The sequence below is a fragment of the Aquila chrysaetos genome, chromosome 11 (assembly GCF_900496995.4).
Source record: "Aquila chrysaetos chrysaetos chromosome 11, bAquChr1.4, whole genome shotgun sequence".
In the NCBI taxonomy this organism is placed as follows: domain Eukaryota; kingdom Metazoa; phylum Chordata; class Aves; order Accipitriformes; family Accipitridae; genus Aquila; species Aquila chrysaetos.
The window spans coordinates 43,460,603-43,472,810 of record NC_044014.1 but is presented as its reverse complement, the minus strand read 5'-3'; the positions used below and the strand labels follow the sequence as shown (position 1 = coordinate 43,472,810).

At 69.1% G+C, this 12,208-nt stretch overlaps 3 protein-coding genes and 1 long non-coding RNA gene across 4 annotated transcripts in view; 2 read left to right on the top strand and 2 right to left on the bottom strand.

Moving 5' to 3' along the window:
• Positions 1 to 1,212: 1,212 nt before the first annotated feature.
• On the bottom strand, positions 1,213 to 2,254 carry LOC115347945. The gene is made up of 2 exons (XR_005933563.1): positions 1,674 to 2,254; positions 1,213 to 1,556 (listed from the first exon to the last, which is right to left on the bottom strand). It is a non-coding gene; the product is annotated as an uncharacterized LOC115347945 (long non-coding RNA).
• Positions 2,255 to 4,813: 2,559 nt separating this feature from the next.
• On the bottom strand, positions 4,814 to 6,754 carry LOC115348436 (cell adhesion molecule 4-like). Its single transcript, XM_041127382.1, has 5 exons — positions 6,663 to 6,754; positions 5,988 to 6,266; positions 5,621 to 5,906; positions 5,164 to 5,424; positions 4,814 to 4,992 (listed from the first exon to the last, which is right to left on the bottom strand). The coding sequence occupies exons 3-5, from the start codon at positions 5,691 to 5,693 to the stop codon at positions 4,871 to 4,873; spliced, it is 456 nt and encodes a 151-aa protein (XP_040983316.1). The 5' UTR covers positions 5,694 to 5,906; positions 5,988 to 6,266; positions 6,663 to 6,754; the 3' UTR covers positions 4,814 to 4,870.
• Positions 6,755 to 6,766: 12 nt separating this feature from the next.
• S1PR2 (sphingosine-1-phosphate receptor 2) lies at positions 6,767 to 8,485 on the top strand. The gene has a single exon (XM_030031099.1). The coding sequence runs from the start codon at positions 6,881 to 6,883 to the stop codon at positions 7,730 to 7,732; it is 852 nt and encodes a 283-aa protein (XP_029886959.1). The 5' UTR covers positions 6,767 to 6,880; the 3' UTR covers positions 7,733 to 8,485.
• A 2,169-nt stretch (positions 8,486 to 10,654) lies between these two features.
• Positions 10,655 to 12,208, top strand: part of DNMT1 (DNA methyltransferase 1) — a 21,237-nt gene continuing 19,683 nt past the window's right edge. The window contains 1 exon segment of the mRNA XM_030031092.1: positions 10,655 to 10,713. Coding sequence (XP_029886952.1) covers positions 10,655 to 10,713 — 59 coding nt within the window.

Here is a 12,208-nt window from a genome sequence, read left to right as displayed (position 1 = left end):
CCTGCCCCACTGCCCTCCTGCCCCATTACGGGGCAGTTCTCCCACCCCACTGCCCCACTACGGGTCAGTTCTCCCGCCCCACTGCCCCATTACGGGTCAGTTCTCCTGCCCCACTGCCCCATTACGGGTCAGTTCTCCCGCCCCACTGCCCTCCTGCCCCATTATGGGGCAGTTCTCCCATCCCACTGCCCCATTACGGGTCAGTTCTCCCGCCCCACTGCCCTCCTGCCCCATTATGGGGCAGTTCTCCCATCCCACTGCCCCATTACGGGTCAGTTCTCCTGCCCCACTGCCCTCCTGCCCCATTACGGGGCAGTTCTCCCATCCCACTGCCCCATTACGGGTCAGTTCTCCCATCCCACTGCCCCATTACAGGTCAGTTGTCGTGCCCCACTGCCCTCCTGCCCCATTACAAATCAGTTCTCCTGCCCCACTGCCCTCCTGCCCCATTACAGGTCAGTTCTCCTGCCCTCCTGCCCCATTATGGGTCAGTTCTCCTGCCCCACTGCCCTCCTGCCCCATTACAGGTCAGTTCTCCCACCCCACTGTCCCATTACGGGTCAGTTCTCCTGCCCTCCTGCCCCATTACAGGTCAGTTCTCCCACCCCACTGTCCCATTACGGGTCAGTTCTCCTGCCCCACTGCCCCACTATGGGTCAGTTCTCCTGCCCCACTGCCCTCCTGCCCTGTTACAGGGCAGTTCTCCCGCCCCACTGTCCCATTATGGGGCAGTTCTCCTGCCCCACTGCCCTCCTGCCCCATTACAGGTCAGTTCTCCCACCCCACTGTCCCATTACGGGTCAGTTCTCCTGCCCTCCTGCCCCATTACAAATCAGTTCTCCCACCCCACTGTCCCATTACGGGTCAGTTCTCCCGCCCCACTGCCCCACTATGGGTCAGTTCTCCTGCCCCACTGCCCTCCTGCCCCATTACAAATCAGTTCTCCCACCCCACTGTCCCATTACGGGTCAGTTCTCCCACCCCACTGCCCCACTATGGGTCAGTTCTCCTGCCCCACTGCCCTTCCACCCCATTATGGGTCAGTTCTCCCGCCCCACTGTCCCACTATGGGTCAGTTCTCCTGCCCCACTGCCCTCCTGCCCTGTTACAGGGCAGTTCTCCCACCCCACTGCCCCATTACAGGTCAGTTCTCCTGCCCCAGCCCGCTCGGTCCCACAGGTCTCACTCCAGCCCACGGTGCCGCAAGAGTCCCCACGGTTGAGCCCCAGTGCCATGCCAGCTGCTACAGGGCCAGGGCTGGGTACCACCAGCTGAGAGAGGGGGCAGCCAGGGGGGTCCCCTCCTGCGCCCCCAAATCATGGGAGCTCAGCATTACGCACCCAAACCGTGATTTCCCATCACCCCGGCACATAACCTCGCTGTCGCCTGGCCGGGGGTGGGTTAAGACGTTGCCGGCTGCTGCAGTGTCAGCCTGGTGACCTCATCCCAAACGCATGGGGAAGGGGAGTTGAGCTCCCCGAAACACCCAGCTTCCTCTTTTTCTATTGTTTTTTTTTGACGCGAGGGAATTTTTTGCGCTGATGGAAACTGAAGGGCTGCGGGGACGGGCAGCAGACGGACCCCGGGGATGCAAGCGCGGCCCCTCGGTCTCTGCCAACCGGGAGGGAGAGCCGGGGTGCCGGCAGTTTGGCTTGGCAACCCTCCACCCCAACCTCTTAGCAAGATGTTGGCCGCTGGCTTCCCACTGTTTTCTCTTCCCGATGCAGACGGACAAAGTGTCCGGAGGGCGCCGGAGGCTCCGGTTGCGACATTGAGCCCCGGCACCCTCCCTCTCGCAGTCGGCATGCCGCCGCCACCCCGGCTCCGGCACTGCCGAGAGGAGAAGAAAGTCTGGTGCGGCTTCTCATGGCCGCGGGGTTTCACTTCTGCACCTGGCAGTGAACCCACGCACCTCCATGGGTGCAAGGTTCCTCCCCGAGAGCCGCCACCGAAACAGCTCAACCCGGTGTCTACGTCACCGCCGCAGCCGGCGACGGCTCTCACGGTGTCCCCCAGCCTTGTCCCCGTGCCGCCGCCATCCCCGGTTGGCTCGTCCCTGTCCCCCGGCTGGTTTAGAAGCCGCTGAGCCGGCAGCACCGGGAACGCCGGGCAGAACCCGCTGCCCTTGACCCTCGGTCCGGCTCCCGGCAGGAATCCCTTATCTCGCGGGCGACCTTCCCCAGGCCCGGCACTCGCTGGCGTTCACCGGCGTGGGCAAAGGGTGTTTCCTGGCCCCGTGCTGGCTCAGCAGCCGGGGGGGGGGGACGGGGACATGGGGGACGGGGACATGGGGGACACAGAGGTGGATTGGCGGGGACGCGGCGGGCAGGGGATGGATGGGGAGGGACCGGGGACACCGGGATGGATTGGCAGGGCCACTGGGGACAGGGACACAGGGACAGATTGGCAGGGACCTGAGGGACAAGGACACCGGGGCGGATTGGCAGGGATGGAGACCGGGGCGGGGGGGGGGGGGGGGACAGGAGATGGATTAGGAAAGACACAGGGGACGGGGACATAGGGATAGATGGGCAGGAGCTGGGGACGTGGGAATGGATTGGCAGGGATCTAGGGGATAGGGACACAGGGGTGGATGGGGGGGACGGGGGGGACAGGGACACGGGGGACATGGGATGGGTGAGGAGGGTGGTGGGGGGAAAAGGACGTGGGGGACAGGAGATGGATCAGCAGGGACATGGGGGACAGGGACACGGGGTCAGGAGGTGGATTGGGGGAGCAGGGACACAGGGATGGATTGGCAGGGACCTGAGGGACATGGGTGGCAGGGGATGGATGGGGAGGGACGTGGGGGACAGGGACATGGGGGACAGGATGGATGGGGAGGGACACGGGGGACAGGGTCGTGGGGGATGCGGGGGACAGGGGATGGATGGGGAGGGACGTGGGGGGACAGGGACGTGGGGCAGGGGATGGATGGGGAGGGACACAGGGGACAGGGTCGTGGGGGACGCGGGGGGCAGGGGATGGATGGGGAGGGATGTGGGGGGACAGGGACGTGGGGCAGGGGATGGATGGGGAGGGACACAGGGGACAGGGTCGTGGGGGACGCGGGGGGCAGGGGATGGATGGGGAGGGATGTGGGGGGACAGGGTTGGGGGGGGACAGAGTGGAGGGACAGGGGGACGGGGCCACGGCGCTGATGCCACCGGTGGTGGAAGCGGCGCAGCCACAGGGATGGGGGACGGTCCTCCCCTGGCCACCATCACCAAGCCGGTGGGACGCAGACCCTGGTGCAGGATCCGGCCCCGGTGCAGGATCTGTCCCCTCCCGTGCAGGACACGGCCCCTGTGCAGGATCCGGCCCCTCGGAGCAGGACACAGCTGTGGCCAGGATCCGGCCCCTGGACAGAACATGGTCCCTCTGGACAGGATATGACCCCCTCAATATGGGATGTGGCCCCTGTGCAGGATACGGCCCCCAGTGCAGGACAGGGCCACATGCCAGCATCCCCACCACGGCTGCCAAGGCAGCTCCCGGCAGGAACGGACACTCGAGGCGTTTCCTGCCTCGTCCGGCTGCCACGGGGCCGGCCGGGGGCTGCCCCGGTGCCCCCCACCCTGCCAGCACATGGCGGGGCCACGGGGGCCCTCGGCTCCCGGCCACGTCGTACGCCGGCCACCGGCCTTTCCGTCCGGCCGTGCCACGGCTCTGCCCGTCCCCGGTTCCCTGTGCCAGGGGACAGATCCCTGCCCTGCCCCTGCGCCGGTGCCCAGCAGCCCGACCCGGGAGCAGCAGCAGTGCCAGCCAGCCCCTGGCACGCTCGCTGTGAGCTCCAAGCCCCGCTGCGCGCTCGCCGTGAGCTCCAAGCCTCATTGCACGCTCGTTGTGAGTGCCAAGCCCCATTGCACGCTCGCTGTGAGCTCCAAACCCCTGCTGCACACTCACCCTGAGCAGCAAGCCCTATTGCACGCTCCCTGTGAGCGCCAAGCCCCATTGCATGCTCGCTGTGAGCTCCAAGCCCCGCTGCATGCTCACTCTAAGCCCCATTGCATGCTCACTGTGAGCAGCACGCCCCACTGCACGCTCGCTGTGAGCTCCAAACCCCGTTGCACACTCACCCTGAGCAGCAAGCCCCATTGAACGCTCCCTGTGAGCTCCAAGCCCCATTGCACACTCGCCATTCAGCAGCAAGCCCCGTTGCACACTCACCATGAGCTCCAAGCCTCATTGCACGCTCGCCATGAGCTCCAAACCCTGTTGCACACTCACCGTGAGCACCAAGCCCCATTGCACACTCGCTGTCAGCAGCACGCCCCATTGCACACTCACCCTGAGCTCCAAACCCTGTTGCACACTTGCCCTGAGCAGCAAGCCCCATTGCACACTCGCCGTGAGCGGCAATCCCCGCTGCACACTCGCCGTGAGCAGCAATCCCCGCTGCACACTCGCCGTGAGCAGCAATCCCCGCTGCACGCTTGCCAGGAGCTCCAAGCCCCGTTGCACGCTCGCTGGGAGCCCCAAGCCCCGTTGCACGCTCGCCAACACCTGACCTCGAAGGGAAGGCAGGGGCTGGCAGGATCCCAACGGCCGCCCCAGCGCACCCCACGTGTCGCTCTGCCCTCCCGCTAACGAGGGCGGCTCATTAACGCTCAGCCACGTGAGTGCCAGGAAACGGCTCCACTCCGGCCATGCCCAGACCTGCCCCAGGATTTTCCCCTCGGAGCCAATGCGGTGCCAGGAGCCGGGAGCGATGCCCAGAGCCGGCGCCTCACCCTCCCTTCCCACTCACCCCCCTCGCCGAAGATCGGAGCCGGCAAAGCGGGAAAAGGGGGGGGAAAAATACACGGAGGCATGGAGGAAATTTTCTCTTTGCTCCCACGTACGGCTCGGCAAGGCAGGGCTAGCCGGGCTAGCTAGGCATCGGCTTCCAGCCTCGGGTGCGATAAAGCCACCAGGAGACGGCGACAACGGCCAGTACGGTGACCACGGCCAAGGTCACGACCACGGGGATCAGGGGGCTGCGGGAGGATCCTGCGGAGAGAGGATGGGGTCGAGCCGGGCACCGGGATCGGCATCGCTGGGAGATGCCACCTCCACCCCCTTCTCCGTCGCTCACGCCCGCGCTGTGCCAACCCCTCACCGCGGCGCCCAGCCCCGGCGCGGGACCGGGTGCCGCCGGGTGCCACCGCAGGCACCGCTCACCTCGGAAGACGAGGTCGACGCTGGCAGCGCCGGCGCCGTAGCGGTTCTCGGCCAGGCAGCGGTAGGTGCCGTTGTGAACCCGTTGGGCAGCCGGGACGGTGATGGTGGTGCCGCCATCCCGCAGCTCCCAGCCGGTGTCGGCGGGCATCTCCCAGCGGAGCTGCGGCGGGGGGTTCCCCTCCGCCCGGCACATCACCGTGAGGTTGTCACCAGTGGTGAAGACGGTCCGCGGTGCCCACACCTGGACATCGTGGGGGGCAGCTGGAGGAGGGAGGGGGGGGGGGATGGCAGGGAATCGGCACCCAGAGCCCGGCTGGGTGCCCCTTCTCCTCCCCACCCCGATGCCAGAGACCACCCTGACCACGGGGCACCCACGGTTCACGCCGCGGCACCGGCATTTCCAACCACGAGGGGTTTTTACGTGTCCCCCCCGCCGTGTCCCTGTCCCCAAACTCACCCCAGACCCACAGCGTAACCGCGGCGCTGGCGTTGACCGTACGGCGCCCGAGCTGTAACACGGCCTTGCACATCACCTCCCGGCCGTGCTGCTCCGGCTGCGCCGTGAAACTCAACCCCACGGAGGGACCTCGGTGGGTGCTGGGGGGGAGCCCCCCACCCCACAGCTTCAGGTGGAGATTTGGGGGCTGGCTGGGGGAGACCTGGGCGGACGCGTTGCAGGTGACACGCGCCTCTTTGCCGGCCACCGTGTCACCCTCCAGGTAAATTTGGGGGGGGCGAGAACCCTGTGGGGAAAAGACAAGGAGGGGGTGGAGGTGACCGGGAGCGTGCCGGGACCCCCGTCCCCGCCATGCCGCGGTCCTTACGGTAAGCGTGGAGGGTGGTGATGGCGATATCCCGCCACTGCCCGAAATCGCCGAAGCACTGGAGCTCCAAGCGCCAGCTGGTGACGTTGGGGATGCTGAGGGACACCCAGCCGGGTCCCTGCGTCCCCGTCTTGGTGATGGAGACCTCCCAGCTCAGCTGGCTGTAGTTACGGCAGGAACTGGTGCAGTTGAGGAGGAGAGAGCTGCCGAACTCCACCGTCGGTTCCTCGGGGTAGATGGACACCCGGCAAGGACCGGGGTGCCCTGGGAGAGGGCACCCTGTTACGGGAGGACCCGGTTGGGGTCCCAGCCCTGGGTGTGACACACCCCCCCCCCCCCCAAAGAGGCACGGGCAGGGGATCCGGCACCCGGTAGCCATGTCCTGCCCCGGAATGCGGCCAAATAAACAGCTGCTTCTGCACCGGCACCCCCCCCCCGCAGTGCCTGTGGCGCCATGCCCGGCCCCACCGTACCCCCAAACCAGCACCGTGGTGGGGGGCCGGCACCGGGGACCCCCCTTGGGATCCCCTAAATCACCCTCAGCCTCTTCCACCGCCTCGCTGGCAGGAAGCCCCGTGCACCGGAACCCAACCGCAACGCTGGCGGGGTCCCGGCATCCCCGGTTTTCCCCTTTGCCGAGCCCGGGAAGGGCGGGGGGGGGACACCCCAACTCACCCCCGGGTACGAGGAGGCAGAGTAAGGCCATCGCCCCCCAGGTCCAGCAGGGATCCATCATCCAGCACCAGTAAGCGCGGCGCTGCTGGCAGGCAGAACCCACAAAACATCCCCGTTGGGTGGTGTCCATCCTCATCGTCGTGTTGTGCTGCTTCATCGTGCTGGAGAACCTGCTGGTCCTCATCTCCGTTTGCCGCAACAAGAAGTTTCACTCGGCCATGTACATCTTCATCGGGAACTTGGCTTTCTCCGATCTCTTGGCCGGGTTGGCCTTCATGGCCAACATCTTGCTCTCCGGAGCCACCACCTTCAACCTGACGCCGGTGCAGTGGTTCGTACGGGAAGGCACGGCCTTCGCCACGTTGGCCGCCTCCGTCTTCAGCTTGTTGGCCATCGCTATCGAGCGCCACGTGGCCATCACCAAGGTCAAGGTCTACAGCAGCGACAAGAACTGTCGGATGGTGCTGCTCATCGGGGCTTGTTGGGTGATCGCCGCCGCCATCGGCAGCCTCCCCATCATGGGTTGGAACTGCATGAGTGACCTGCGGGATTGCTCCACCGTCCTGCCCCTCTACTCCAAACGTTACGTCCTCTTCGTCATCACCATCTTCACCCTCATCCTCCTCACCATCGTGGGACTCTACAGCCGCATCTACTGCATCGTGCGCTCCAGCCACGCCGAGATCGCCACCGCCCAGACCCTGGCCTTGCTCAAGACGGTCACCATCGTCCTGGGCGCCTTCATTGTCTGCTGGCTACCGGCCTTCATCATCCTCCTCATGGACGCCTCCTGCCCCGTCCGGGCGTGCCGGATCCTCTATAAGGCGAACTATTTTTTTGCCTTCGCCACGCTCAACTCGGCCGCCAACCCCATCATCTACACGCTACGGAGCAGGGACATGCGCCGGGAGTTCCTGCGGGTGCTCTGCTGCTGCGGGGCCGGGCGCCGGGACCAGCCCGCCGGCCGTTGCGGGCTCCCGCTCCGCACCTCCAGCTCGCTGGACCGCTGCACCCCAAAATACGAGTTACCCACCTCGCCTATTACCCGTGACTGTACCACCTCCGTCTAGGGGGTCCTGGCCGCCCCACGGCCGCCCCACGGCCGGGGCAATGGTACGAAGGGAGGAGCGGGCTCGGGGTGGGCGTTTTTCCAGGTACGGATGGACAACTGCACCTTCATCCCGGGCATCCCCCTCCCACCCCGGGCATCCCACCGGGCATCCCCGACCCCGAGCATCCCTCCCGGCATCCCCGGCTGCCGACTGGGCGGCGATGCCCGACGCTCCGGCCGGGATTGCCGGTGACCGGCGTGCGCGCGCCGGCCGTGTGCGCGGGCGCGGGCACGCGTGTTGCTCTTCCCACGCCCTGCCCGAGCCCCGGGGCCCCCGTGAGACCTGTCGGACGGGTCCCGGGGCCCCTCCCCGGCACCCGGCTCCCTGCGGCACCCCTGGCGCCAGTGGCAAATCCTCTGCCCCCGGCTGCTCCCCGGCACCGTGGGTGGCTCTGACCGCTGCTCCAGCCGGGGGCAGGAGTTGGCGGCGGCGGTGGTGGTGGTGGGTGGGGGGGGGCTTTGCCAGGAAAGCCGGGTCTGGGGCGCTCGCCGTGGGGGGGGGGACGACACACGAGGCGTACGGGGACCCCCGCGTCCTCCCACCCCGCTCCGCGGTCCTGCCGCGTGCTGGCGCGCGGAGAAGGGGGGGGGCCCCGTTGCGGCCGGTTCCGCCGGGACCCCAGCCCGTCCCTGTGACCCCACCCAGGAGCCCCCCCCCATCCCCAGTGACACCCCCCCCACCCTCCCAGGGGCGACGGTTGTATTAAAACGGCGCTTCTCCACCTGCCTCTGCCTCCTTCCTGGCGTGGGACGGGGACCACCGAGCCCCCCCCCCCACCGCCCCAGCTCTCTGGTGCGCCTTTGGGGAGGGACAGAGGGGACGGGGCTGGGGGGGGGACGACACACACACACGGGGACGTTCAACGCTCGCCGGCTTTTACCACCGGGAACCTCAGAGAGCCCGGCTGAGCATCCCCCTCCCCGCTCCGGGAACGGAGTCGGGCGCTTTGCCCCACGTCCCGGGTTGCCAGCACCCGGGACGGGGGGGCATTGGGGGCCGCGGATCTTCGCCCTCACCTCGGTTTTTGCCGCCCCCCCCCCCCCCCCCCCCCCCCGCACGCTGAGGACGGGCGATGCCGCCGCGTCGGGCCAGGCAGGCGCTTCCTTCTCTCCGTCTCGCACGGCTCCGGCCTCGACCGCAGCTGCTTCGCCGCGGCGGCGGCATTTTGGGGAAGCCCTGAGCCGTGCCGGGGGGGGGGGGGGGGAAGTGAGGGGACACGTGTTTCACACACCCCCCCCCCCCCCCATGGCCCTGCAGACCCCCTCCCTGCTTTTGCAGCCACCTCGACCCCGTGCTTTGCGCTCCCCCGTGCCGGCTGGGGCTCGGCGCCGGTGCCAAAACTTTTGATGCCCCAATTTGGGTTCGTTTCCTCCCGTGGAGGGTGCAGAGGAAATGAAGGGGGGGGGTGTTTCGTTTCCTTTCCCCCACCGCCGTCGGGACGGGTCCCCGTCACGGCACCCTGTGGGCGCCCCGGCAGTGACCCACGGCGTTTCGGCCGCCCCCGCGGCTCCAGGGCCCCGCTTCGATCCCAGACCTCTCCTCCGCGGGAGATGGGGAAATTCCACCATTTCCCCGTCGGTCGCCCTGGCTGCCTGCCTGCCACCGGGCGTGGGGACCCCCGCCTGGTCGGCGGAGCCCCCCCGTGTCCCCCCCCCACCCGGGGACGCCGAGGGCAGCTCCCGGCGGGGATGGTGATGGATGGGGGAATCCCGCGGGAACGGGAAGGGCCGCGGCTGCCGTGATTCATTACAAGCAGGAGGGAGCCGGGGATGGCGGAGGGGGGGGGGGGTCGTTGGCCGTTTTGGGGCCAGGAAAAGGGGGGGGGGGGGGGGGCGGGTGTTGGGGGTCGAGCTGCCCGGCGAGGGGCTGATCTGGCCCCGTGGTCTTTGAGCGGCCTTGCCGAGGCGTGGGGGGGACACGGGGCTGTGCGAGGGGCGGCGGGTCCCGCGCGGCCCCCGCTGGGTTCTGCTGCCCCGTGGCTGGGTCCCACCCGGGGGGTCACTGGGTGGTGTAGAGCAGCCCTGGGGCTGCGCCTGGCTGGGAAACCCCAGCCTGTCTGTGTGTTTCCCCCCCCCCCCCCGCCATCCCTGCCATGGTATAGCCTGTGTCGTGTGTCGTCCCCCCCCATCCCCACTGTGCTATTGCATGTGTCGTCCCCCCCGTGGTACAGCCCATTCCCCCCCCCTTCCCCACAGTGGTACAGCCCATACCGGCTGGGATAGCGCCCCATCCCCGCAGTGCTATGGCCCGTGTCCCCCCCCCCTCCCATCCCCCAGTGGTACGGCCCGTCTCCCCCTTCCCCGTCCCCCAGTGGTACATCCCGTCTCCCTCCCCCCCTTCCCCTCAGTGGTACGGTCCCGTACACCACCACCCCCCCTCACCCCCCCAAAACCCCCGCAGTGGTACGGTCCCCCCCTGAGGCGGCCCCTCCCGCCCGGCCCGGCCCGGCCCGGCCCCTCCGGGCCGCGTCTCCCCGGGCCGCCCCGCTCCGGCCTCCCCCGGACAGGTACCGCCCCGCCGGCCCGGGCCCGCAACCCCCGCCTCGGCCCGGTGCGAGGTGTGCGTGTGTGTGGGGGGGGTGGAGGTGCCGGTGTCCCCCCCTCCCCGCTCTGCCCGACCCCCTCTTTCCCCCCACCCCCCCCCCCCCCACCCCCCCCGTCCGTCCCTCCGGAATGGTCTGTCCCCCCGCCTTCCTCCTCCTCCTCTCCTCCCCCCCCCCTCCTTCAACCACGCGGAATGGTCTCTCCCGCCCTCCCCTTTCCCCCCCCCCCCTCCCCCCGCCGTCATGGTCTCGCCCGGCGCCGCCCCGCCCCCGCCGTTGGTTTCCGCGCGAATCCGCCGCCCGGTCCCGCCGCTCCCGCCGCCGCCGCCGCCGCCCCGATGCCGGCCCGGGCCGCCCCGCTGCCCCCGGCCCCGCTGCCCGCCGAGCTGCGCCGACGGTGAGTCCCCGGCCCCGGCAGCCACCCACGCAAACCCCCCCCCCGCCACCCCCCCCCCCCACCCCCCCACCTCCACTCCGCCGGTGCCCAGCCCTGACCCCGGCACCGCACCGTAAACCCCCCCCCCGGCGCGGCGCTGACAGCCCCCCGGTGTTGCCCTGACAGCCCCCCGGCACTGCGGGGCCCTGATCTGACCACCACCCCCCCCCCACCCCCGGGACCGCGGTGACAACCCCCCCCGGTATTGCCCTGACCCCCCCGGTATTGCCCTGACCCCCCCGGTGTTGCCCTGACAGCCCCCCGGCACTGCGGGGCCCTGATCTGACACACCGCCCCCCCCCCCGGGACCACTCTGACACCCCCCCCCGGGACCACTCTGACACCCCCCCCCCGGTATTGCCCTGACAGCCCCCCGGCACTGCGGGGCCCTGAGCTGGCACCCACACCCCCCCCGGGACCCCCCCCTCCCCGGCACAGCCTTGACACCCCCCTGGGACTGCCCTGACCCCCCCGGTATTGCCCTGACAGTTACACGGTGCTGCAGTGCCCTGATCTGACACCCCACCCCTCCGGGACCACCTTGACACCCCCCCGGGACTGCCCTGACCCCCCCGGTGTTGCCCTGTGACAGTTACCCGGCGCTGCAGTGCCCTAATCTGACACCCCCGCTCCAGGACCACCCTGACACCCCCCCCGGGATTGCCCTGACCCCCCCAGCATTGCCCTGACAGTTACCTGGCACTGCCGTGCCCTGATCTGACCACCCCCCCCCCGGGACCGCCTTGACACCCGCCAGCATTGCACTGTATTGCCCTGCATTGACCCCCACCCCCCCCACCTCGGCACTGCACTGACAGCCCCCCAACATTGCACTGCGTTACACTGCGCTGCCCTGACACCCCCAGGACTGCGCTGACACCCCCCCCCCCTCCCCTGGCACTGCACTGCATTGCTCTGGACCCCCCCACCACTACACTGCACTGACACCCCCCCAGGACTGCCCTGACATCCCCCCCCCAGCATTACACTGCACTGGCACCCCCCAATATTGCAATGCTTGACCCCCCCCCGCCCCCAGCATTGCATTGCACTGGCACCCCCCAATATTGCACTGCCCTGACCCCCCCCCCCTGCAGAGTGGGGAGCCTGGTGCTGCCCTGACAGCCCCCAGCACAGCGCAGGATTGCCCCAACCTCCCCCCCCCCCCAGTTTTACACCCCCTGCAATGTGGGGAGCCCAGCGTTGCGCTGCACCCCCCCCAACTCTTTGCAATGCCGTGGGCAGCCCCCCCGTGCGTTGCGCTGCACGCCCCCCCCCCGCCGCGTCGATGCCCAGCCGTGCGCTGTGACCCACCGCGCAGCCCTGACACCCCTGTGCGCTGCGCTGACCCTCGGCACTGTGCTGACGCCCCCCCCCCCCCCCCGCCCCGTGCAGTGCACTGACCCCCCCAGCCCTCCGCTGCACAGCCCCCCCCCCTTCCCCATGCCTTGTGCTG